The sequence below is a fragment of the Peromyscus californicus genome, unplaced genomic scaffold, assembly GCF_007827085.1.
Source record: "Peromyscus californicus insignis strain IS unplaced genomic scaffold, ASM782708v3 Scaffold_8__1_contigs__length_139910024, whole genome shotgun sequence".
In the NCBI taxonomy this organism is placed as follows: Eukaryota; Metazoa; Chordata; class Mammalia; order Rodentia; family Cricetidae; genus Peromyscus; species Peromyscus californicus.
Window position 1 is genome coordinate 90,686,794 of NW_026294606.1, and position 26,699 is coordinate 90,713,492.

A 26,699-nucleotide genomic window follows, 5' to 3' on the forward strand; every position below is an offset into this window, starting at 1 on the left:
ACTTTTATTCATGTGTATGGGTGTGGTACCTGTGGAGAGCCTAGACCATAGATCACCTGGAGTTACAGGTGGATGTGAACAGCCCGTGAGTGGTGGGAACTGAACTCAGGTCTTTTGGAAGTCACAGAGCCATTAACCACCAAGCCAGCTCCCCAGCCCATCCCTTGGGGGCGGTGTTTCTGTTTTATTTTCTGCTTTTCTTTCTTTCTTTTTTTCTTTTTTTTTTTTTTTTTTGCCGGGGAAATAGTTGGCTGGATCATGAAACCCCACTTGAAGCCAGCCCTCACGGGCAATCTGCAACATCTCCAAGGCTGGGGTGGGATTTCACCTTCTCTAGAGTAAGCTGTTTACAAAAGCATGTTTCATTTTACAGTGGGTTTGGGCCAGGCTCCTAAGTGATGGAAGCCAGGGCTCACCACAGTCTTGGAACCCTGGGGATGCTGGCAAGAGCTGAGCGCACCAATAGGAACAGGAGTCCTTCCTGTGTGTCCCGGCCCCTCTCCCTGGTGGCTGGTGTGTCACGGGCGGTTTTACAACCACAAGCCATTCCATTAACCTCCATGAGGAATGTGCCAGGAGTCCATTCCTCCCACAGCTCAAAACTAGGTCACCCAAACTAGGGGGAATGTGACATTGAGTTATCACTCAAACAGCAGCAGTGAGACAGACATCTACGGAGTGAGCAGACATCGAAGACCCAGAGCCTTGTGCAAAGCCAAGCCCCAGAGGAGGACACTTAGACCAACCCCGGGGTTGGGGCAGAAGCCACAGGGTCGCGGAATGGGGGGAAGGCTCCCGATGCATCGATCCTCCATGGGACCAAAGGTCATGTGAAAACAGGCCACACGGACAAGGACAAAGACAAGATAAATCTCTGGAGTGCTGCCAACTTTAAATAGACCAGCTCTGCTGGACACATAAGCACGTGACTGCCAAGAGGGTTGGGGACAGAAGCAAGGATACCACCAGGGCAGAGCCCAAGTCTCGCCCCAGGTCTCTCCTTGCAGCCTATCTGTCTGACCAGCAAACATAGAACCTATTTCTCTGTTGGTAGGATGCACTGTGACTTTAGGGCTGCCATCTCTACCCAGACAAGAGTCCCATTCATGGACACACCTCAAACCTGTATCCTCAAGGGTTTGAACACCTCCCCCTCCGCCCACCAAAGCAAACGTGGCGAGGAGTGCCTCAGTGAGCAGCTCCTGAAAGGACTGCACCCTCGCCAGGCTGGGCACTGGTTGTCCCATCCAAGACTCCCTGGCATGCTGCTCATGAGCTGATGGTGCTGTGGTACCCTCGCCAAAGGCCACAAAGGGACAGGACATTCAATGGCACTGAAAGAAAGAGTCCTGACTCTCTGTAACCCCCCAACCCCAAAGGACAAAGTACAGATAAAAAGCAGGACCCCAAGCCCAGTAGATGACGTTCCCCTTCTCCCCAGGTCTCCACATTCACTGCCTGACAGCGAAGATCCGGAAGGCATTTCCATTCTGAGGCGCGCTCAGGCTGCAAGAGAAGAGAGAGTGGGAGGTTACAAGAGCCGTGGGCAGGGGAATGGCTGACAGGGCCAGTGTGGTGAGGACAGAGCCCACAGAAGTCACACCCAGCTGGACCAGCTTGCTCGCACTAACAGGAAGCTACAGTGTGAGTTCAGGATGAGGCTTCAAAGTCACATTCTGACTCAAGGGTTTCTGGGCCCCGGGCCCTGGATCTGAGCCCACGCATCACCTCCCCCCCGCCCCCCCGCACACACACGGGCTTTGCTGACATCTATCTCAGACATCTGGTTGACAGATGATTTAAAGGATGGCATGAGGGAAACACACACCAGATGCTACCCGAATCTGCTGTCCTGGGTCCACTATCCTTTCCAAGGCAGGGCTATCGTTACTGTCTGTACACACAGGTGAGACACATAGAGAGCAGGGAATCAGGAGACCAACCAGAGTCGCACAGTCAATCAAAACCATGCTCTTCTAGTGGGAGTCAAGTTCTTCAGGGTCTCTTGTTTGTTTTTTTGAGACAGGGTTTTATGCAGCCTAGACTGATATCAAACTTATTATATAGATGAGGATGACCCTAAACTCTTGATCCTGCTGCCTCCACCTCCCGAGTGCTACCACACCCAGTTTATGCAATGCTAGGGATTGAACCCACCAGGGCTTTGTGCATGCTAGGCAAGCACTCTGCCATTGAACTACAACCCTGGCCCTCAACCAGATTTTTTTTTTTTTTGTTTTTCAAGACAGGGTTTTTCTGTGTAGTTTTGGTGCCTGTCCTGGATCTCGCTCTGTAGACCAGGCTGGCCTCGAACTCACAGAGATCTGCCCGAGTGCTGGGATTAAAGACGTGTGCCACTGCTGCCGGCTTCAACCAGATTTTTAAAACAGCTTTACAGGAATACAACGTACTGTGAAATTCAGCCATGTTCTCTGACCTCTCTACCAGGGCTGTGGTACGTATACACATGAGATGAATTATACACAGGAGATGAATAAACCTTCCCAAAGATCCTCCCAGCCGCCCCTCCTTCTGTGTGCACCTCTGCCTCTGTGGATCTGCCTGTTCTGGATGACAAATACTTTCTACCCTCAGAGTCATATACTTGGAAGGTAGATTGCTGTTAAACTATATCCACCTTCAAAAACTTCAAAACCAGCTTCTTCTAAAGTGGCCACATTGTGTCCATGCCCATCCACAATGCATTGAGCATTCTGGAGGCATCCGCTGTGGTCTTATGGCCATCTTACGGGTGTTCCGGGGACCGTTGCCTGGCTCTCCATGGCTCAGCAGCCATCCCTAGAACATGGCTAGTCAGGTGGATCTCCAAGCACTGGCAATTCTTTTTAACATGGTGGTGGGAATGGAACCTGAGGCCTTGTGCACATTTAGGCGAGAACTTTGCCACAGAGTTGCAGCCCCACCGCGTCTTCCAGTCCTCAAGGTTATCTCAGTGTTGAGTTGTAAGGTTTATACACATGCTCACACACATACACATGCACACTTGTGGTGTGAAATCCTTTAGTACATATATAATTTGCACAATCGTTCTCTCATTCTGTAGCTAGCCTTCCTGCCTCCCTCCCTCCCTCCCTCCCCACCTTCCTAATCCTAACCCTACCTCTCCTTCCCTCCCTTGAGGGAAAGTATATCTTCTCACAGGTCTAGGGCCCAGTCACAGAGCACTCCTGTGAGGCCATTCTCTTTGGCAGCAGCTAGGATTTTTTGTTTGTTTTCTGAGACAGGGTTTCTCTGTGTCAGGATAGCCCTGGCTGCCTTGGAACTTTCTCTGTAGACTAGGATAGTTTACAACTCAGAGGTCCGCTGGTCTCTGCTTCCAGAGTGCTGAGATTAAAGGTGTGCACCACCACACTCACCTCCTAGTCAGGCTTCCTGCGTTCACATAGATTACTCTGAGCACACACACACCTGGTATCTATTTTTTTTTCTTCTTTTTTTTTTTTGTTTTTTTTTTTGTTGTTTTTTTTTGTTTTTTTGTTTTTTCGAGACAGGGTTTCTCTGTGTAGCTTTGCGCCTTTCCTGGAACTCACTTGGTAGTCCAGGCTGGCCTCGAACTCACAGAGATCCGCCTGGCTCTGCCTCCCGAGTGCTGGGATTAAAGGCGTGCGCCACCACCGCCCGGCTCTTTCTTCTTTTAAGACTTCCTTATTTTTATTTTATGTGTGTTTCTGAGTGTTTATATGTGCACCATGTGCCTGCAGTGCCAATGGAGGACAGAAGAGTCAGAACCTCTGGAACTGGAATTACAGGCAGTTGTGAGCCTCTCAATTTGGGTGCTGGGAACCAAACCTGGTCTTCTGCAAGAGTAGTGAGTGTTTTTAACCATTGAGCCTTCTCTCTATCCCCTTCTCTTCATTTCCTTAGTGGTGTCTTCTATTTATTTATTTATTTATTTATTTAGAGACAGGGTTTCTCTGTGTAGCTTTGGTGCCTGTCCTGGATCTCACTCTGTAGACCAGGCTGGCCTTAAACTCACAGAGATCCACCTGGCTCTGCCTCCGGAGTGCTGGGATTAAAGGTGTGCACCACCACCGCCTGGCAGTGGTGTCTTTTTTTTTTTTTTTTTCCCCAGAGCTGAGGACCGAACCCAGGGCCTTGTGCTTGCTAGGCAAGCACTCTACCACTGAGCTAAATCCCCAACCCCCAGTGGTGTCTTTTAAAATACAAAAGTTTAAAATTACCCAATTCCCAATTCGGAGCTGGAGAGATGGCTCAGCAGTTAAGAGCACTGATTGCTCTTCCAGAGGACCCGGGTTCAATCCCCAGCACCCACAGAGCAGCTCGTGGCTGCCTATAACTCCAGTTTTAGGAGACTGGACACTCTCACACAGACATGCATAAAGGCAAAGCACCAATGCACATAAAATAAAAATAAATTTTTAAAAATTTACCCCATCCATCAATTTTTCACGGTTATGCTTTTGGTGTTGTATTTAAGAAAGCAACACCTTGCTCAAGCCCGTACAAGTTCGAGCTCACCTTCTTCTAAGAGCCTCTTAAGTTTTCCATCTTCCGTCCACCTGAGTCTGTCTTTATACATGGTGGGAGGCTGGCCCCACTTCACAATTATGCCTGTCAATTTTCAGCTAGGAGCCCTCTTTTTTTTTTTTTTTTTTTTTTTGGTTTTTCGAGACAGGGTTTCTCTGTGTAGCTTTGTGCCTTTCCTGGAACTCGCTTTGGAGACCAGGCTGGCCTCGAACTCACAGAGATCCGCCTGCCTCTGCCTCCCGAGTGCTGGGATTAAGGAGCCCTCTTTTTACACCAAAATTAAAGTGGAAAATAAAGGCCAGTGAGGTGACTCAGTGGGCAGAAGTCCTGGCTCCCAAGCCTGCTGGCCTGAGTGTGATCCCTAAGACCCTCTGGACTCCATGTACACAAGTGTACACACACACACACACACACACACACACACACACACACTTTAATGGAAAAAGCAGAGTCCTAGCTGTTTCGTGGGAAACCCTGTACACAGCTGTATACTGTAAAGGAGAGAAACCCTTCCTTTCCAGCCTTGCTGCTCCACAGTGAGCTCTGCTCCCCTAAGGCCTCTGCTGCTTAGGTTGCCATACCCCACCCACTACCTTCTACACAGACATCTCATGGATGTGACCACACACACACACACACACACACACACACACACACACACACACACACACACACACTGAGCCGAATCTTGCTTTCTTCACTTAACAACATAATTCAGAATTTTATTTGTATTTGTTTTTGGAGATGGGTTCTGGCTATGTACCCCAGGTGGGCCACAAACTTGTGGCAATCCTCCTACCTCAGGCTCCTGTGTACTGGGATTACAAGCATGGGCCACCATACCTTGCTATAATGTTCATGTACTGTTTTCTCAGCTGCAGAATATTCTGATAGGTTTAGATTATATTTATCTGGGACTCTACAGATGGAGACTGAGTTCTTTCTAGTCATTTCATTGTCTAGAGTTTTCATGCACCCACTTGTGAGTCCTGAAGCCCCTGGGAATAGAAATGCTGGATCAAAGTATGGATGTGAGCCAAATGTGGTGGTGCATGCCTATAACCTAGAACTCGGGCAGAAGGATGATTAGTTCCAGGCTAGCATGGGCTACAGAGCAAGATTCTGTCTCCAAAGGGTAAAGACAGCGTGAGCACTGGGGTCACGGCAACGTAGCTAGTGGTAACGTGCTTACTTAGAACGTGCAAGGCTCTGGGTTCCATCCTCAGCTCCACAAATAATAACAATAATGATAATGACGATAATAATAAAAGCATGGGTGCATCTGAGATCCTGATAGCTGCCAGAATGTTTCTCGTAAACATTGCACTAATTGATACCTCCTGGAGGAGGCGTACAGGGTGGCCAGTTAACCTCCGAGGTTCCGTTCTCAGTGAGGGAGGGCTTCCCGTTCACGGTTGCAGCGTGCACACTACAGACTATGGAAGTGCCCAAGCATGACCTGAACAACCCAGCCATGATTTATCAATGCCATTTCCTGCAGGGTCTCCGCCGGGAGCAGGAGATCCCAGACGGGACCAAACCCCTAGAGTTGACAGCTGGCCAGGCCCTGGGCGGCCTAGGGAGCTCCAGTCCTGCGGGAACAGCTGCTTGGAATTCCTGCTTGTTTGTCTGCCTTCCCCGTGGCAGCCTCATGCTCTTGGCTACCCCAGGGTTGAACCCTGGAAAAACGTATCCACTAGGCATACTCAGTGACATGGTGCTGCACAAAGGTGTGAGACCAGGACCCGGTGGGCTACTCCTAGTGGTTGCCAAGGTCAAGCAGAGGGAGACAGGCAGCTGCCCGGAGCCAGGCTTACCCAGCAGCTGGGCTGGTTTCTGAAAAGTGCCTTCTGCTCCTTGGGTTTCAGGCTGAAGAACTCCCGGGACTCTGTCCATTGAGTAGTAGCTGGGAGAACCACCCACTGCCACGTGCTCCCTGCCTGCCCCACACGTGGACAAGCCACGTGGGGGAAAGAACAAGGGAGCTGGAAAGGGTTCTGGTAGGATGCTGGGTGCTGGCACGCACAACCCTGGCGAGAGAGCCTGAAGGCTGCCAACCAGGCTGGAGGCTCCAGGCTGGAGTACCTGACGTCTTGCCTGGAACTATGGGGGCACTTCAGAGTAGTCTGGCCACCTTGCAGCAGGGAGCCCAGCAGGGGGTCCATGTGAATGCTGGTCCCTCCGTTCTCTTCCTGAAGCCGGGACACACTGAGCAGGCCAGTTGCTCTCCAGCCGTGTGTGTCTGGGAAGGTGTGCAGGGTGTGATGGGTCATAAAGTACTCTTCCCCCAGCCCTGCCTTTCTTACTCGACTCAGATGCTCTTTATGGGTCAACTCGTGACCCCCACATATGTCTGGAGAAGTATAGACTTCCAGGTTGTTTCTATGTAATTGGGGGGCGCGGGGGTTCAGGGGTGGGCAGGAACCAGAAGTTGACATCAGGTGTCTTCCTCAATTGTTCTCCACCTTACTTTTTTTTTGTTTTTGTTTTTGTTTTTTGTTTTGCAGAACAGGGTTTCTCTGTGTAGTCCTGGCTGTCCTGGAACTCTGTAGACCAGGCTGGCCTCAAACTCAGAGATTTGCCTGCCTCTGCCTCCCGAGCACTAGGATCAAAGGGGTGTGCCAGCACACCTGTCTCCACCTTACTTTTTGATACAGGGTCTTTCCCTGAAGCTGGAGTTAGCCCTTTTGGCAAGGCAAGGTGTTTAGCAAGCCTCCAGACTGCATCTGTCTCCACCTTCTTTAGAACATGCACCACCACCATGCCCAGCTTGATGTGGGTGCCTGGGATCTGAACCCAGATCTTCATGCTTGCATATTTTACCTCCCAAGCCATCTCTTCAGTCCTTGGGATAATTGGCTTCCATAAAAATCAAATATAACCAGGTAGTGGTGACACACACCTTTAATCCCAGCACTCGGGAGGCAGAGGTAGGGAGATCTCTGAGAGTTTGAGGCCAGCCTGGTCTATAAAGCGAGTTCCAGGACAGCCAGGGCTACACAGAGAAACCCTGTCTCAAAACAAAACAAAACAAAACAAAAATCAAAATAAAGAATTTGATAAAAGCCATCAGAAATCTCTCAGCTAGTTCCAAACGACTTGCTAGACTCAACAGTTTGTCTATCGTTCAACTGCTGTTTACTGCGGACCTAGGACATGCTGGGCTCTGGGTTCAGTATGTCGGGAGTGGGAACAAAACAGATGGATTCTGGCCCTCGAGGAGCCTACACCAGACAAACATGTGCAAGGAAATTCCACAGAGTGATGACTGAGGAAAGAAACAGGCAGGCCGGACCCGAGGAGGGCAATGTGAGGAGAGAGGAGGAGGGTGTCTCCCAGGGAGGCAGCACGTGTCTTCAGATCTGAATGGCAGGAATGGTCAGCCACAGGCACACAGGGAGTTGAAAAGGCTCAGGGTCAGAAGACAGTAAGTGCAAAGGGCCTGGGGTAGAAATGGGCTCCGCATGTTCCAGCGACAGAAAAGACCACGAGGTGGAAGTGTGGTGTGAGGTGGCAGGTGGAGCAGGCCTCTCTGGGCACCAACAGGTGGGTTTTGGTCCCCACACAGCAGGAGGCCATTGGTGGGAAGGGCTCCACAGGAGGCGGGGGCAGACAGGAAGAAGGTGGCTGTGGTGGTTCTCTATAAGGAAGCTACCTGAGGGGCCTGCTGGGAGTGTGTGGGGTTGCACAAAGATGTTCCTCACCGCTTAGTGCGGTAAGAACAAGGAAGGAAACAGCTGGATATGAGGCCATCCTGGTAAACAATGAGGCCAGCCTGGTAAACAAACAGCTGTCTGTCCGCAGCGTGAGTGCCCTGGGCCACCCAGAAGGCAGGATGGTGAAGCATACCCACAGCGTGCTCAGCCATGCTGCCAGTGTGGTCCCCCCTCATCGCGGCACACCCCTTTAACTCCAGCATTCTGGAGGCAGAGACAGGCAGATTTCTGAATATGAGGTCAGCTCAGTCTGCACAGAGAGTTCTAGGCCAGCCAGGGCTACACAGTGAGACCCTGGCTAAAACATAAAAAGTGATTTTCACTGCCAGAGCCCAGGAGGAGTGAGCAAGTAAAAGAGCTTGCCGCCTGAGCCTGAAGACCTGAGGTTGATCCCTGGAGCCCAAGTAAGAAGCCAAGGTGCTGGAACTCATCTACAACCCCAGCACTCCTACAGTTAGAAGGAAGGTAGAGACAGGAATTCTCTGGAAGCTCACAGGCCAGCTAGTCTGGAGTATGCTACTCAGCAGAAACAAGTGAGACCCTGGCTGAACAAGGTGGAAGGAGGGTACTGACTTCCCACATTTATCCTTTGACCACACACACACACACACACACAACACGTACACATACCACACACATGTATGCACATACCATATACACACACTACACACACACACACACACACCACACACACCATACACACAACACATACACATACCACACACATGTATGCACATACCAGATACACACACTACACACACACACACACATACCACACACAATACATACACATACCACACACATGTATGCACATACCAGATACACACACTACTCACACACACACACACACACACACACACACACACACACACACACCATACACACAACACATACACATACCACACACATGTATGCACATACCAGATACACACACTACACACACACACACACACACACACACACCACACACACCATACACACAACACATACACATACCACACACATGTATGCACATACCAGATACACACACTACACACACACATGTATGCACATACCAGATACACACACTACACACACACACACATACCACACACAATACATACACATACCACACACATGTATGCACATACCAGATACACACACTACTCACACACACACACACACACACACACACACACACACACATCATACACACAACACATACACATACCACACACATGTATGCACATACCAGATACACACACTACACACACACACACACACACCACACACCATACACACAACACATACACATACCACACACATGTATGCACATACCAGATACACACACTACACACACACACACACACATACCACACACAATACATACACATACCACACACATGTATGCACATACCAGATACACACACTACACACACACACACACACACCACACACCATACACACAACACATACACATACCACACACATGTATGCACATACCAGATACACACACTACACACACACACACACACCACACACACCATACACACAACACATACACATACCACACACATGTATGCACATACCAGATACACACACTACACACACACACACATACCACACACAATACATACACATACCACACACATGTATGCACATACCAGATACACACACTACACACACACACACATACCACACACAATACATACACATACCACACACATGTATGCACATACCATACACACACACACACACACACACACACACACACACACACACACACACACACTATTTTTTCTACCTCTTAAAAAAACCTCTTGGCTCCTCTGAAGGAGAAAAGAGGAGGCGGGAGGGGGCAGGGAGGCCCTCTGGAAGGCCAGGGCACAGCTGGTCTGGGGCTCTGCAGAGGCCCTGGGAATCAGGCCTTCCTCGGGGCAGGCAGGGCAGCCCAGCAGAGCTTCCTTCCACCAGGAAGAGCTCTTGCCATCTGGAACCTTCCAGCAGAGCCTGGAGTGAGAGAGGGAACAGCTGGTTCTGGAGCAGCACTGCCTGTGCCTCTGCGGGGTTAGCGGCTGGCCTCGGGGAGCCATGGAATCCTGGGACGCAGAGGGGTCCACGGCTCTGGCCACGGAAAGGAGGGGGTGTGAAGAGCCACTGAAGCTGGGCCTGGTAGTACAGGCCTGTGTTCCCAGCTCCTCAGGAGGCTGCGGCTGGAGGACCCTTGTCTCAAACCCTATCTGGGCTACACAGCATGATCAAGCTCGGCCTGTGAAACTTAGTGAGACCCTGTGTCAAAATAAAACACAAAAAGATGGGTTGGAGATGTGCGTCAGTAATAAGAGTGCTGGCCTAGCATGGTGAGACCCTGGGTTCGATCCCAGTATAATCAGGAAGGGAAGGGAGGAAGCCGTTGCTGGCTCTAGGCCATACATACATGCAGCTCTCTCCCTGGGCAGATACGTGTGCTCAGCCCTGCTTTGCCAAGTCCCACTTCTGTACTGATGGAGACTGCCAGAGGGTACACTTGGGAGGCTGAGGCAAGACGACCACGAGCTCAAGGCTAGCCTGGGCTACATAGTGAAGTCCTGCCTCAGGGGAAAATAACAAAACAAATGAGGCAGACCCAGACTCCAGCCCCATTTGTGTCCCTTTGTCTGAGTCTGTGTCCACACTTGAAAATCCAGGTTTGCCTCAATACTCACTCCCGAGAGACATTATAAGCACTGATCTTAAAATCAAATGCAAGCGACTGTCTCTCTTCTTTATTTTTTTTGCTGTGGCTACTAGTCCTGTGTGGCTCAGTGTGTATGTCTGCTGGCCCTTAGGATAGAGATTTTTATCTCTATTAGGCATGCCTGTCCTCAGCCCCCAGGTCAGTGCCCAGAGTTGCTCGTACTGAACAACTCCACAGCCAGGTGAAAACCCACCTGAACACACCCTCTGCCTATGGCTGACTGTTCACAGGTGACTGGGAATGCTTCTGTCGCCACAGTCTGAGCAGAGCCCTGGCTCACAGGCCTCTATCTGGGTGCCTGCTCTCTCTGAGGATGTGGCTTAGTCAATCTAGGCCCCAAGCCTGAGAGAGAACAGGCTGTCCTGGAGAGTCTCACTTCTACACACCCACCTTTCACAACTTCCAGGAAACCTCCTTCTCCAAGAAACCATTGTGAAATCCAAACGGCCACACCAACCAGTGTGAGCAGCATCCCACGTCACTCAGGATTTAAAATGCCAATTGCCAAGCTAGGCGTGGTGGTGGCATAGGCCTAGATAATCCCAGCACTTGGGAAGTAGGGGCAGGAAGATTAGAAATTCAAGGTCATCCTCAGCTACACGGTAAGTTGGAGGCCAGCCTGGTTTACCTGAGACCCTATCTCACATAAACAAAATAACAGGGCCTAGGGAGATGGCTCAGCAGATAAAGGCGCTTGCTGCCAAGCCTGACGAGAATTCCATCCCTGGGACTCACGTGGTGGAGGAGAGAACTGACTCTTGCAAGTGGCCCCCCAACCTCCACATGCTGCTGTGGCACATGTGAGTGTACACACACACAACAAACGTAAAAATAAATACAGTTAGTTTAATTAGCAAAAATATGCTATTTGGAAAACACTGGCCATAGAATGTCCTATGCCTTAATGACCATCAGGACCATCTGTGAGCCCTCCAAGTTCTCAGCAGCCACTGGGAATTGACCCACCCTCTGGCTCTGACACTGGTTCCTGCAGCTCACTGGTCTGGTTATAGAGGGTCCCCAGCCACGTCACTTCATGCGTCAAGGGTGGCTGAGGCCCTTCAGACACAAGAGGAGGCCAGAGCACTGCCACACTCAAAGAAAGTGTCTCTGCTGGAGTCTCACTGCCAAGGAGGGCCCAGGCTTCCCATTCCTCCACAGCAGACCTGCTCTACCCCTGGATCTTACTTCTGTCTGTCCCTACCTGGTGTCCAGGCCTGCACCACAGGACAGAGGTCCAGCTTCATGCCCCTTGCTGGATCCAGTGCCTGAGAATGTGAGGGCTTCCCACGTGGAGGAAACCACATGGGTGAGTAGGGACTAAAGAGCCCACTAGTAGCTGGGCGGTGGTGGCGCACGCCTTTAATCCCAGCACTCAGGAGGCAGAGGCAGACAGATCTCTGTGAGTCTGAGGCTAGCCTGGTCTACAAAGTGAGTTCCAGGACAGTCAGAGCTACACAGAAAAACCTCGTCTTGAAAGGACAAAAAAAAAAAAAAAAAAAAAAAGCCCACTTGTGTCAGGAGGAGGGAGTATGTTTAAGGGCTTTGTGCCCCCTCTGAGAGCCAATTCACATGGGCGTTTCCTGAACTAGAGACATCTGGCCCTGTGAAAAGATCCAGTGCCTCGGGGTTTAGAACAGACTGGAGTAGCCAGGGCTGTTGGACCCCATCATCCACTTCCTAGGGGCCACTCTGCCATAGCTTTTGTTTCCCAATCGGAACTTTCTCTCCTGGAGGGAAGAAGGAGCCTCACAAGGCTTAGGAAGCTCCTGAGAGTTACAGGATTCACAAGGCCCCTCCCACAGCCTGGGAGAGACACAGACCTGGGACACGTGAAAACACAAGAAGCAACTAACTGTCCATGGCCTCACAAGACAAGGAGCGTGCTCACACCTCTGTGGCCTCCAGAATCGTGAGAAAGAAAGATCACGGCAGCCAGAATGTACTAATGTGAGGCGGGTCCTCAACTCTATCTGCGCCAGGGAGGTCTCTTGACAATCCCTCCCACCTTATAGGCCAAGGCTGGAGGGGAGAGGGGGCTTCTCTGAAGTTAGTGCTCTCAAGAGGAAACCACAGGGGAAATGAGTCTTCACAATTCACTTCCACAGAATAGAGTCACATGAATAAAACAGCGTGGCAGCCTGGAGCAGAGGCTGTTCTGGAGAACATTCTAGAAAGCCATGCTAAGGACTCAGAGGTCAGCAGGGGATCTGAGAGTACACCTGGGGTATGGGCCAGTGTCCCACAAGAAGGGTGCTCATCACTGTGGCTCAAGCCTCAGTGGAAACAGCCCTAGACCTCAGTGGTAAAGTGCCCAGAGCCATGTGCACCCAACACTGCCCCATACTGCAGCCAACAGGCAGAGCAGAGGCAGGAAGTCAAGCCAGTGATTGCATAAGAGAAACCCCAGAACTGTCAGCATGACCCTTACTTCCTGCCTGTCACCACCAGGCCCTCCCTGCCAATGACTCTTATCATCAATCCTATGAGGTGGGGGAGGCTGGCAGAACTACCTAACAGAGACAAGTCTTCAGGGAGGACTGGGCCATCACAATTACACGGTCCTGTTATACTCACTTCACAGAGATAAAAAACAAACAAAAAACTTAGCAAGACCAGCCTCCAGGCTGAGGAGACAGGCCAGCCTCCAGGCTGAGGTGACAGGCCAGCCTCCAGGCTGAGGTGACAGGCCAGCCTCCAGGCTGAGGTGACAGGCCAGCCTCCAGGCTGAGGTGAGAGTCACCCAAAGCACAGGCTGAGGTGACAAACCAGCCCCCAGGCTGAGGTGACAGGCCAACCCCAGGCTGAGGTGACAGTCCAGCCCCCAGGCTGAGGTGAGAGTCATCCAAAGCACAGGCTGCAGACAGTGCTGGAGATAGGGACAGTCGGCAGGGCTCTGTGTTTGTGTGCAGCTTTCAGAACTGTCGGGAAATTAGACCTGGGTCCCCTATGTCTCTTGGAATAAATACACACACACACACACACACACACACACACACACACACACACACCCCTACATACGCATGCACATATGTGCACATATACACACAGACACATATGCACATACAATGCACACATGAGGAAAAGCTAGACGCCTACACACACACACACACACACACACACACACACACACAAAATGTACAGCAGTTTTCCCAGGTGATGGACAGCACATGGATGTTTTGCTCTGGACATATCTAAGATTTCTACACTTTTCACAAAGCGTGCATCAGAAATAGAAAAAGAAAACTTCTTGGAAAACAAAAGGATCAAAAGAGAATTGCCAGGCAGAGGTGGTGCACGCCTTTAATTCCAGAACTCAGGAGGCAGAGCCAGGCAGAACTCTGTGAGTTCGAGGCCAGCCTGGTCTACAGAGAGAAATCCAGCAGGCACCAAAAAACTACACAGAGAAACTCTGTCTTGAAAAACCGAGAGAGAGAGAGAGAGACAGAGACAGAGACAGAGACAGAGAGACAGAGACAGAGAGACAGAGACAGAGACAGAGACAGAGAGACAGAGACACAGAGAGAGAGAGAGAGAAAGAGAGACGGACAGAGAGAGAGAGAATCCAGACTCGACCTGAACACTGTGGCAAACCAGCTTTAAAAGTCAGGAGCTGCTGGGCCCGGGGGCCAGCCCTACCTCTCTGACTGCACCCCATTCCTGAGCGAGCCCACGTAGCTCTTCTTTTTGTCCACGGGCATCACATCTGCATAGCCACCACTCTCGTCTTTGATGACACCTGCATGCACGGCCGCCTTGCAAATGCTGGAAGTCTGCAAGGACAGAAGGCTGTGGTTAGTGCCAACACCCGGGCACCTGGGGCCGCCCAGCACACTGACTCCAGGAGACAGCCCATACCACCTTGGCTCCCGAGTGCCCTCTCATTCCACAAACAGCTTTCTGAGCAGTCACACAGCGCCCGACGAAACCCGCGGGGTTTAGCAGGCACGAGCGAAGACCCTGCTTCCATGGAGTCGAGGGAGCAAATAAACAAACACACAGGTCGGGGAGGAAAGTAAAGCTGGATTATGAGAGGTGACTGGCTGGAAGGAGCTGCTTTAGAGCAGCAGTGGGGAGGCCAGTGACAGAGAAGCCCCAGTCACAGCCATGTGGCTGTCGGTAAGCATAGCGTTCTAGGCAGAGAGAGCAGACTGTGCAAAGGTCCTGAGGGAGGAGTGAACACATCATGTCCCAGGAGGAGAAAGGAGCCTAGGATGGCTGAGATGCAGTGAGTCAGGGCACTGTTGACACAGACGGGCACTCTCAGATGCCTAGGATACACTAGGGCTCAGGCTGGTATGGGGTGCTCCATTTTCTAGAACTCAGGTGACTCGGGGCTGGGTGATGAGGCTCTGAGTTCAAGGTTCATCGGGGTCTTAGCACATTGGATAGAAGACAGGCAGGACGCATCCATCCACTTTTCATCCAAAGGCAGGACCATCCAAGGTGGTCCCAGCCAGGGGTCCGTTAAGGCCGAGAGCTGCCGAGTCACCAAACTGGCCATGTCCACGGTGCTTTCCTCAGGCTGTGGCAGCCTTGTGGTTTCGATTGTGGATTCCACCTCTTCTTCCTGTGTGCTCCATGGAGATGGAACCTGAAGCCTTGCACATGCCAACCAAGTGCCCTGCCCCAGAACTGCACCCCCCAGACTGTGGTCTTTGTCTTGGCTACACCACGAGACCAGCTGCAGTCTTGTCGCGAAGATGATGCCCAGGGATCTTAACCTCCTTCCTGGAGGTCTCAGCTGCACACACTGGGGCTGAACCATCTCCTGCCCGGTGTGAACACACGCTAGCCGTGAGCGAATCTCAGTTCTGGCTGTGGCCTATGATCCCATTTGATCTAATGAGGCAGGTGGTAACCATTCTTCCCATTTCTCAGGCCAGCGAGCTGGGCACATGGGGTCAGTCACTTTGCCAAAGCCACTTGAGAACTGTAGGCGCCAACTGAAACCAGGGTGAGGGCAGGGTCTGCTTCTGTGGTCAGCCAAACAATGGTCCCCAGAGATGACCACAGCCTAATCCCCAGACCCGTGAACCACAGAAGGGGCTTTGCAGATGGGATTAAGTTAAGGATGTTGGGGTGGGAGATTACCGGACTTATCCCAGGGGCCCAGTGACATCGAGGAGTCCTGTAACAGGGAGGGGCCCAGAGCTGGAGCACGTAAGACTCCTCTGGCTTTGCTGACTTTGAATAGGCCGGGAGCCAAGGCACGTAGGTGGCCTGGAGAGACCTGTAGAAGCCAGGGCACTGGCTCTGTTGGTTGTCCTCTTGTAGAACTGAAGAATGGAGTCAGCAGCACACCCCACAGTCTCCAGAGGTATGTGAGCGAAGGGTCACATCTGGAGTGTGGCCTCCCAGAACTGTGACCAAGGACTCCTTGGAGAGCCTTTTCCAGGCTGGTTGATGTCCATCCTCCAAAACATGGACTTCCAAGAGTCACCGATGCCCAAGAAGGTATGTGGTCATTTCCTCCAGGTTGGATTGACCATGGCCATCTTCAGTCAGAGCAGCTGTGATCATTACATGAGACCCTCACATGATCTGGCCTGTGAACATTCCCGAATGAAGGGAAAGAGGCTCCCAGGATCCTTCAAGAACCCCTGCTTCTTGAGGTTATTCAGAAGATAAAGAGTGGACTGGATGGGGTCTCTTCCTGTATAATTGTGAGTCACCCAGGTGGACTCTTCCCTGGTATGGCTGCCTAAACACCATCGCTGTGACTTCCTGGTGACCCGTGAGTCACCCACAGTGCCATAAGTAACCCAAATAAACTCACTGGTTCACCAGGTTGAACCTGGATGGAATTCTTTCTTTGGTCTATGGGTGACCTCACCATTTTGGGGAGTCAACATCGCATGGTCTCCTCAGGAAAAGTCACCCTCCCTGCTGGCCAGTTCTGTCAAAAGCTGAGCAGTCCAGGAGCCCCTCGGACACTCCCACACCCAACTCAAAAAAACCAAAGGCCTGGTCTTTAACACTGTGGAGACACTTCTTCAGTCAACAAATGGTGCAAACAGAAAGATTAGTCCCAAGTGGTCCTGGGAAGAAGCCTGTGAGGCCAGGAAGAGCTGATTGGCGATTGGCAGGGTCTGGTTCCAATCCTGAACACAGCAGGACAGCTGGTCATCCTGTCTTCATGGAGAAGCATTTTTTATTTTCTTCCCTTGAAGAAGGATCCACAGCTTCCAATTCCCAAAGAGGTTTGTGCTTTGAAAGGTTAAGAGGTAACAGACTACATTCGCCTCCAAAGGGACACTGGTGACATGAAATCATTCAGTTTCAGAGTCCCCAGAAACTACTTCTCGGAGGTGGACATGAGTGGACACAAATCACTTATTGCGCCAACTGGAAACTGGCCAGTCACTATGTCTGCCCCTCAGTAATGCTCATCCTGTTGAGGGACTGCCATTTCCAGAAGCAAGGCGTCAGTTCCCACTGAGGCAAATGCCAGGAAAGGCCTCTTAGTATTCTCCAAGTCCCCCAGGGTTGCACACTCACCCCAAGGAGGCCAAGAGGCTGTGGCTGCAGCCTCAGGGACAGCCCTTCACACACACACACACCCGGAGGATTCCAGAAGCCCACATTTCCTGGATGAAACATCCACACATGGCAGGCTGTCTTCACCTCGCATGCCTGGAGATGCTCACATCTCTGATTACTGATAGACAGACACGTTCTTTCTTCTTCCCTCTCCCAAGATCTTTCCTGCCCCTGCCTCTCCCACCACATGTAGCGGATGTTCACTATCTGCTCATGCTGGTTCAACAATAATTCGGGGCCATTTCATAACAACCCCTGTGAGCCTAGAGACTCATCAGCCTGTCCTGGTATTTGGTAGCTGTGGGGCCCAGGATGGTCTATACCCACTGCTCACTGTGACACTGGAGCTGTGCCCAGCCTGTGACTTACTCTGACTTCATGGGCCCCCAAGGTAATGGTCATTATGGATCCCTCTCAGCAGATGACAGATGGAGGGCCAGGAGCTAAACAACCTCCCCACACTCACTCAAGAAGGACAGCAAAGCCATGATCCCACAGACACGGACAGTAAAGAACAAAGGCTACGGTGTTCCTCAAAGCGAGGTTCAGGACTGCCCATGACCTGATGCACAGGAACTGCCATAGGCAAAGGACAGCAACTGCCAAGCCCACGGTCACCATCACCAGGACCCCAAACTCTCAAGGACTACCCTTGACCACCAAGGACCTTTAGCAGCAAGCCACAACCACCAGCAGCCATGGCCCCTGGGAAGGTGTTCAAACACAGATTCTGCAGCTCTACTCAGGTCCACAGGGACAAGACAGCTGAGGAGGGGATGGGAGGCCCATCTAAACACAGCTCCTCTCCAGGATCCTGACGCCCACACAGCGGGAGTTTGCTTGAGCAGTAGATGAGGCCAGAAGGATGGGTAAAGGAAACTGAGGCTCAGCGGGAAAAGACTGTGGAGAACTCCCCTGGCTGGGCCAGCTAGGGCCTCCAGACCTCAGCTCTGCTGTCTGAGCCACACCCGGACAATCCTGCCTGCAGCTCACCACAAAGGGAGCTGCCGCCAGGACAGGCACTCTGCAAAAGGCTGTATCCGTGGCACTCGGAGGCCCTTCAAAGGTCTGGAGACTACACTCCCAAAATAAATCTCTTAGCTAAACAGACATTTTCCAAGAGGCAGCATCATTTCCCAGAATACAAAGTGACCTAGAAACACAGGCCAGCAGAGCCGGGGGATGGAGGTGCTCTTCCTCCCTGCTCCTGCCTGCAGCCCTCTCTGTGTCTTCACACACACACACACACACACACACACACACACACACACACACACACACACACACACACACCCCGCTTCCTTACTACCTTCTTTTCGAAGGGTTTTTAGCATCAATGACTGCATTATCTTTTCCTGTTGTTTAATACCGAGCCATTAAAGTGTACCAGGCCCAGACAGAAGCCCCGCCGCTTCCAAGGCTCAAAGCCCAAGTGGATACACTCGTTAAAGGCTTCCCTCAGGTAGGTGCCTGCTCTTGCCTGTGGAGGTACGGTAGGCAGAAACAAGCAGAATAGGAGGAGAGGGAGGGCGCAAACCATCTCACTTTGCCATGCATTCGCGGTGGGACTTGAGTCAGGCTGTTCAGAGCCTTATTTTCCCCCTTTGCAAAATGATAAGGATTCTTAAACAAGGTATTAAAAAAAAAGCTTGAAACACAGCAGGTACTGAATAAAAACCTTTGCAGCATTACCACCACACAGCCCCATGGAGGGGAGAAAAGAGTGACGCACCCTTGCTTTGGATTTCTAACTTTTTTTTTGCTTTATGTGTTTAGTTGCTATGTTCTTTGGTGCCTACAGATTTGATTTTCATATCTTCATAAACTGCCCCCCTTGTGCTCTTGCATGAAGGATTGTTTTGTTCCATTCGGTGTGTTTAAATCTGAGTTTTATTTTATCAGCTAATAACAAGGCAACTTTTTAAAATGGTTTGTATCTGGTTGGAATAGTTTTGTCCATTCTTTTATTTTGAAAACCTTTTTAAAAATCACAATCTGGGGCTTATTTTGTTTTGTTTTCTCTTTTCTGTTTCTTTTCTTTTAGTTATGAGGATGGAACTCAGAGCTTCATACTAGGTGAACTACAACAACCAACGCACGATATTTTACCTCTTCATAAAAATTCTAGCCTTTAGAACTTAATTTCAGCTAAACAGCTTTCCAGAAGTTTTTTTTTTTTTTTAAGCTCATAAAGAAAAAAGAAAAAAAAGACAAGGAAAAAAGCTTAGTCATGAAGGCCACTCTGGCCTTATGGAACCAAGTGACTTCACAGTTACAGGAATCTGGGACAATTGAAGGCAGCTGGACGCAAAGATGGCGGCGGGGGGAGCCGACCATGGACAGGCTGGGGAAAGTGTGAGCCATGCATTAGCTGGAGACAAACGATATGACCAGTTGGCACGTTTTAGAGCTAGAAGATGCCCTGGGCTGAGACAAGTCTGGCTGGCTCTGGGATTTCCACTCACAAAGAGGAAAAGAACTCAGAGGGATTGCATAGCCTGTGGGCAGCTGGGGGTGGAGGGCTCGAACCTTCTGGGTCACTGTGTCCCTAAACCCTGGACACCAGAGGGAACAGGCTGAGCTCTGAAAATCAACAAAGGAAAACTGGGCCTTTCCATCTGAGTTAGGAGAGGAGATGGGACACAGGGGCCAACGAGTGTTCTAGGGTCTCGCCAGAGCAAATTTGTTGTTTGTTTGTTTGTTTTTTTTTTTCCTGTGTGCTTATAGTTGAGAGCCTACAAGGTGAAACAAAACAGTGAGTAAACTAACCGACACCTGTCAGAAGAGTACAGAGAAAGGAAAAGGTGACTGAGGTGACTGTCCTGACTAGGTTGCTGTCAACTTGACACGAGCTGGAGTCATCTGGGAAGAGGGACTCTCAACTGAGAAGCTGAGGGCAAGTCTGTAGGACATTTTCTTGATTTATGATGGATGTGGGAGCGCCCAGCTCACTAGGGTCGGTGCCTGGCCCGGGCAGAGGGTCCTGAGTTATATAAGAAAGCAAACGAGCAAGCCGTGAAGAGCAAGCCTGTAAGAGGCAGTCAGTCGGCTCTTGCCTCCAGATACCTGCCCTGACTTCCCTCGGTGACAGGGTGTGTGACCTGGGAGCTGTAAACTGAAATAAACCCTTTCTTCCCCAAGTTGCTTTGGGCAGCAATAGAAACCCTAACTACGGCAATGATTAAATATCCGAGAAAGTGAAGTCTGTGAAACACAAAGACCTTCAAACCAGGAAAGGCCTTTTAGGTAAGAGGAGACATGCTAGAGCTTTCATTCACAAAGACAGATGGGCGGGAGTCCGGCCCACCTATGAATGGAACACTGGGACCGTGGCTGCAGGACGGGTGGGCTACGTGTAACCAGAGGCCATGTCATGGGCTCTCAGGTCACGGCTTCCACACCTTGGGACTGGGGTTCTGAGGTGGCTGCTGAGGAAGCTGGCCTACTCACATCAGCGTAGATGTTGGTTCCAAACACAGGGGCCCAATAGGATGGCTCTTCTCCACAGCGTGCAGGACACTGGACTCTGGAAATGAGAAGCGATTATAGGGAGAGAGGACCGGCAGGAGATGATGTCCTGGACTCACTCCTTGTCTGAGTTTTCAGACTCATGTTCTTTAAATGAGGAAACAAAACTACCATACTGTCTTGCTCTTTCTCTTCATCCCATTTTTATTTGCTGTGTGTGTATGTGCGTGCGTGCGTGTGCGTGTGCGTGTGCGTGCGTGTGTGTGTGTGTGTGTGTGTGTGTGTGAATTCAAACATGCCATGGCATATGTGTAGAGGTCAGAAGACAACCCACAGGAGTCTGTTCTCTCACCACATGGGTCCTGGGGATCGAACTCGGGTCGTCAGACTTGGTGGCAGGTGCCTTTACCCATTGAGCCATCCTGCTAGTCTCCAGCTTGCTCTTTAGAGAAGACAACACAGAGGCCTGGGAATCATAGCTCAGGGGTGCAGCATTTCCTCAAACACATAGGGCCCAGGATCAAGCCCAGAAGGGAAGGAGACAATTGTCCCCACGGTGGCCGTGGTAAACACATCCTTGTCTTTATTTAACCATGCATGTAGAACTTGAGAATCCCATAGAAAAGGTCACAGAGAAATAAAACCGAGGAGTTAGGGCCCCAGGAGAGGCGTGTTGGGCTTTGGGATTGCACCTTCCTTCCCTGGGTGTTGGTGGGGTGTGCTGTGGGTGTAGAACATAGATTGTTATCAATAGAGTTTTTAAGGCCACTTCCCTATGTGGGGAAGGAAGAAGGGTGGAGGGCCCTCACCTCAGTAACTCAGGATATTCCAAGAAGGGCACAGATAACTTGAGGCAGAAAGGGTTAGATTACCATGGCGCCGGTGGCCTCAGCCCAACTGATGGCCCCAGGGATGAAGAGGGCTCCTCAGACTGGAAATGGGTGGGCCCAGGTGGTTGGCAAGCTCCATGCCAGAGAGAAAAGCATGAGCTTTGCTTAAGAAAAGGCCTTTTGTGTCTGTCTGGAACAGTTTACCACAGGCTGAGCCCAGGGACCACGAAGCCAAGATGGCGGCTGAAAGCCACTTGGCCCAGAGACAGGGCAGGATGCTTGGCAGGAAGGAAGCCAATCAGCCGGGCTGAGGCAGCTCCTGAGGAGAAAGGGAAGGAACAGGCAGGGAAACAGTGTGTGTGTAGTACGAGTGTGTATGTGAGTGGTATGGGGTGTGTGGTGTGGAGTGTATGGGGTATGTGCTGTGTACGTGTGTTTGTGGTATGTGTAGTATGTGTTGTGTGTGTGTGTGTGCTCGGGGTGGGGTGGGGTGGGGGAGGTGTAGATTTAAAAAGCAGTTTGTGAGTCTAAGAACTCTCAATCTGGCCGTCTCCTGGTGGTGTTAGGTCAGAAAGTGGCATGGACACGTGGTTTTCTTCCTTTGTCTTTCCTGCCCTCTCCTTCTGTTTCTCTGTAACACTCAAGGAGTCCACTAAATTGCTGTGGATGTTTCCTTGACTGCTCGAGCCAGAGTTGTCCCCTAACAGTATCTTTGCAGGTTTTCCCCCTGTGCAGACCCGGGGGTGGGGCGGGGGTGCTCTACCCACCATCCCTTCCAGAATCCAGTCTCCAGGCCCCAGGGCTCCTGGGACAGCATACCACGCTGCACTAGAGGCAGCTGTCTATCTCAGAGTGTTGGACACCACCACACTGTAGCTACTGTGGGGCTGAGTCCTGCTCTGGCTGGAGGTCAGCTTCTCTTTGCTGTATTTTCTGACATGGAGTAACTTGTAACAAGCAGGTGCATCTAGGCTCTGCTGAGTCTGGGGGGGAGGGCGGGGGCGTACATTTCTGTGTCCCTGTCCAAGGGGTTCTGTGGGAACTTTAGAGATGTGAGTCCCCAGGACCAGGAGACCCCTTTCTGGTGAGTCAAGGCTCAGCCAGACATGGTTGCTTTCTGTTATGTTCACCAAAGCTGGGTAGGGAGGCTCCCAAGCTGAAGGCTCTCTCCACCGAGGCTCTGGTGTCTGTGGAAGGCCCTGGTATTTAATGATCTTAACCTGCCCCTCATAAGGAGTAGGGAGACTTATGGTGGGAGTTAGCTGTCTCCAGCTTAGATAAAGGACTGAATTCTGGGTACAGTTCGGCACCGAGCCTTCTACTCATGCCTGGCATAGACAGAGCCATACCCCAGGCAGGCCTGTAGGAAGACACCTCAGGAGAGAGGCCTCGGTCCCTCTTACCTTGGGCAGTGGGTGGCCGGCTTCTCAAAGGGGCAGAGCTGTGCGACCGTGGTGTAACAGTCCACACCCTTCTCTGAGAACAGGAGACAAAGTGTCACGTCAACAGAGGTCACAGGTCAACAGAGGTCACAGGTCAACAGAGCAGAGACAGCCCCACAGCCCAAGGTGTCTGCAGGTGCCTACATCTCTCCTGCTCTCTCCATGAGAGTCTCATACTTGCCATTTGAACACTGAATCTTGCTTGCGAAACCCGCCCCCTGCTCGGCCATCTTTGACCATCCCAAGTGTGATTCTGTGTCTACACGTGGAGAAACTGGAGGATCCCAGTGGCCACAATGGCCTGATCACTAGCTGCTGCCTCAGTTTCTGATCTCCCTGGTATCTATCCCTGCCAGGATAGTGATTCTGCCCATCAGGACTTTAAACAGCAGACCTGACGCTGACCATGACTATGGTATTCAGATGGCAGCCATGCCCCGTGTTTCTGGCTCAGCCATTTAGAGCCGGGTTCAAATCTAAATATGCTTAGAAACCAGTGAGAGACCAAGGGGTGGTGGAGGCGGAGGCAGGCAAATCTCTGAGTTCAAGGCCAGCCTGGTCTACAGAGTGAGTTCCAGGACAGCCAGGGCTACACAGAGAAACCCTGTCTTGGAAAACCAAAAAAAGAAAACAAAACAAAAAAGAAAGGAAGGGAGGGAGGGAGGAAGGAAGGAAGAGAAACCAGTGAGAGAAATGGCCTCTCTGAAGCCACCTGACAGAACCTTCCTGGGAACCATGGCTCAAGCTGAAATAACTACAAAGCACAGACCCAAGGGAGGGAGATTCCCTGGGAAATCCCAGGCACCCCCACACATCATTCTACTCCCTCGGGGCCTGGCTTGCTTACCTTTCACTTTCGACACCGTGAAGGAGCTAGAAGGCTTGTATTTGCTGGAAAGAAAAACATGAGTCAGTGCATACTGGGTACTCCTACAGCCCACATGCCTCACACTGCCCTATCTGAAGCATGCACGGGAACTTGAAGAGCTTAGACTATTCTAGAGTGGGACCTTATAATCTTTGTCACCAAGAACTCTTCCAGCAGCCTGGGGAAGGCTTTAGAACTCCTCTCTTTCCTATGTTTTGTTTGTTTGTTTTTCAAAACAGGGTTTCTCTGTGTAGCTTGGCTGTCCTGGATCTCGCTCTGCAGACCAGTCTGGCCTTGAACTCACAGAGATCCGCCTGTCTCTGCCTCCCAAGTGCTGGGATTAAAGGTGTGCGCCACCACTGCCCGGCCAGAACCCTTCTTGGAATAACACATTTCTTTTCTGGTTTCTTGATACATGTTCCAGTAGGGTTGGAATGCATAGTGTGGGCTAGCCTCAAACTCACGGTGATCCTGCTTCAGACAGAATAAAGGTTTTTAAATGCGTAAGACGAAGCAGGCCCAGTGGTCAGAAGGCTAGAGGAAGATCCAGAATGGAACAGGTGGCCCAACTCTTGGAGACATCAAGAGTTAGTCAACTATGTCACGTGAGTTGTCCTTTGTTTTCCCGTTTCCTTAGATGATTCTCAAAGTTTCAATAACATGTGGGGGAGTGCATGTTTGTGGAGGGTGCACTCATCAGAGTGTGCATGTATATGTGAAGGCTAGAGATTGGCCTCAGGCACTATCCACTCTTTAGGGGGGAGGGGGGGAGGGACAGGGTCTCGTACTTACCTGGAACTCAGCAGGTAGGCTAGGCTGCCACTGAGCTCCGGAGACCCTCCTGTCTCTGCCTCCCCAATGCCAGGATTACCAGTACACCTCCCACACATGGCTTTTTACACAGGTCCTGGAGATCAAACTCAGGTCCTTGTATATGCATGGCAAGCGCTTTACCAATGAGACAGCTCCCTGGCCCTCAAACCATTTCTACACTGAGAGACCCCTGCCAGGATCCCCACACACAGGACAGGTACCTCAGGGACTCCACGCCATTCTTTTGAGATTTGACAAAGAAGGGTACCATCCCGTTCCTGGTGACATCCACCAGGCCACCTTGATCATCGATGACGCCGTAGTGGACAGCAGCCCGACATAAGCTGGAAGACTACAGAGCAGAAAAGAGACCACAAATGTACAGGGTTCCTCTCCCAGAACCATTGGAGACACTTGTCCCTGGCCAAACAAAAGCCAAAAAGTTGGACCAAAACACACCCCACCCAACCAGTCACTGCTGGCCTTAGCCACACCTTTGTTCGTGCGTGGCTTAGGGGCTCAGCCTAGCTGCTTAAGCCCTTTTAGCCAAGCATGTTGACCCTAGTCCTGCAGTGACATTCAGTCCTGGTTCCCAGAAGTGGCTTCAGCAGCATTTGACCCACTAGTCCATGCGGTGTTCTGTCCTGGTTTAACCAGGCATTCCAGGTTAAACCAGGACAGAACACCTGTCTCTATGAATCTCATTCGCTTTAAGCTACCTGCTGGAGTTCCCCATATGCAGCGTACAGTAACACTGGACACACTCACACTTTCATAAAACAGAGATCCAAAAACCTTCGCCTTGTTGTTCAGACAGCCTGCCGGGCACTGGTACCTGATGCGTGAATAAAGAAAAGCTCGCTGGTAAAATTGCCCAGTGACATTGCCATGTTTCCTCACTAGCTTTCTTACTGAATTTAGAAATGTCACTGATGGATCCCACTGATATGAACAACGATGTGTGTTTCTGTGTGTATGTGTGGGTGCCTGCGGATGCCGGAGAGCTGGTTGGATCCCTTGGAGAGGAAGTTACAGGTGTTGTGAGCCACCAGGATGAGTGCTGGGATTCGAACCCTGGTCTCCATGTAGAGCAGCCATTCCCAACTGCTGAGCCATCATCTCTAACCCATCTGTTCGTTTTGAGACTGAGTCTTCCTTTGTGGCCCAGGCTGGCCTGGGACTCATCATGTTGTCAAATATGTGACAGTCTCCTGCCTCTGTTCCTCAGTGTTAGGATGACAGATGTCCACTGTCTAAAGTGTGTGTGTGTGTGTGTACATGTGTGTGTACATGTGTGTGTACGTGTGTGTACGTGTGTGTACATGTGTGTGTACGTGTGTGTGCATGTGTGTGTACGTGTGTGTGTACGTGTGTGTACATGTGTGTGTACGTGTGTGTACATGTGTGTGTGCGTGTGTGTACGTGTGTGTGTACGTGTGTGTGTACGTGTGTGTGTACGTGTGTGTGTACGTGTGTGTGGTGAATGAGAACGGCAGCCAAAGGTCAATGTTGGATGTCTTCCTTGATCACTCTCCACCTTATTTTTTGAGACAAGTCTCTCTTTGAACCCGGAGCTCACCAGGTCGGTGGGCAGACTAGCTGGTAAATCCTTGGGGTCCCCCTGTCTGTGCTTCCTCCCTCCAGCCCTGGGGTTACAGACCCACATCCAGCTTTCCCGTGGATGCTAAAACTCTGGTTTTCACACTTGCACAACCAGCCTTCACCTGTACTGAGCTGTTTCCCCAGCCCAAGGTTCGCTGTTTAATGAGGTTAACAGAACAATGAGGCCCTGTT

At 51.0% G+C, this 26,699-nt stretch overlaps 1 protein-coding gene across 2 annotated transcripts in view; it reads right to left on the bottom strand.

The window, feature by feature from the left end:
- Positions 1 to 214: 214 nt before the first annotated feature.
- Positions 215 to 26,699, bottom strand: part of Crispld2 (cysteine rich secretory protein LCCL domain containing 2) — a 58,304-nt gene continuing 31,819 nt past the window's right edge. For both annotated transcript variants that reach the window (XM_052728850.1, XM_052728852.1), the window contains 7 exons: positions 25,674 to 25,740; positions 25,127 to 25,257; positions 24,072 to 24,115; positions 23,186 to 23,258; positions 20,935 to 21,010; positions 14,581 to 14,714; positions 215 to 1,506 (listed from right to left, as the gene is read on the bottom strand). In XM_052728850.1, coding sequence (XP_052584810.1) covers positions 1,452 to 1,506; positions 14,581 to 14,714; positions 20,935 to 21,010; positions 23,186 to 23,258; positions 24,072 to 24,115; positions 25,127 to 25,257; positions 25,674 to 25,740 — 580 coding nt within the window. In that variant the 3' untranslated portion in view covers positions 215 to 1,451. The remainder of the gene's footprint in view (positions 1,507 to 14,580; positions 14,715 to 20,934; positions 21,011 to 23,185; positions 23,259 to 24,071; positions 24,116 to 25,126; positions 25,258 to 25,673; positions 25,741 to 26,699) is intronic.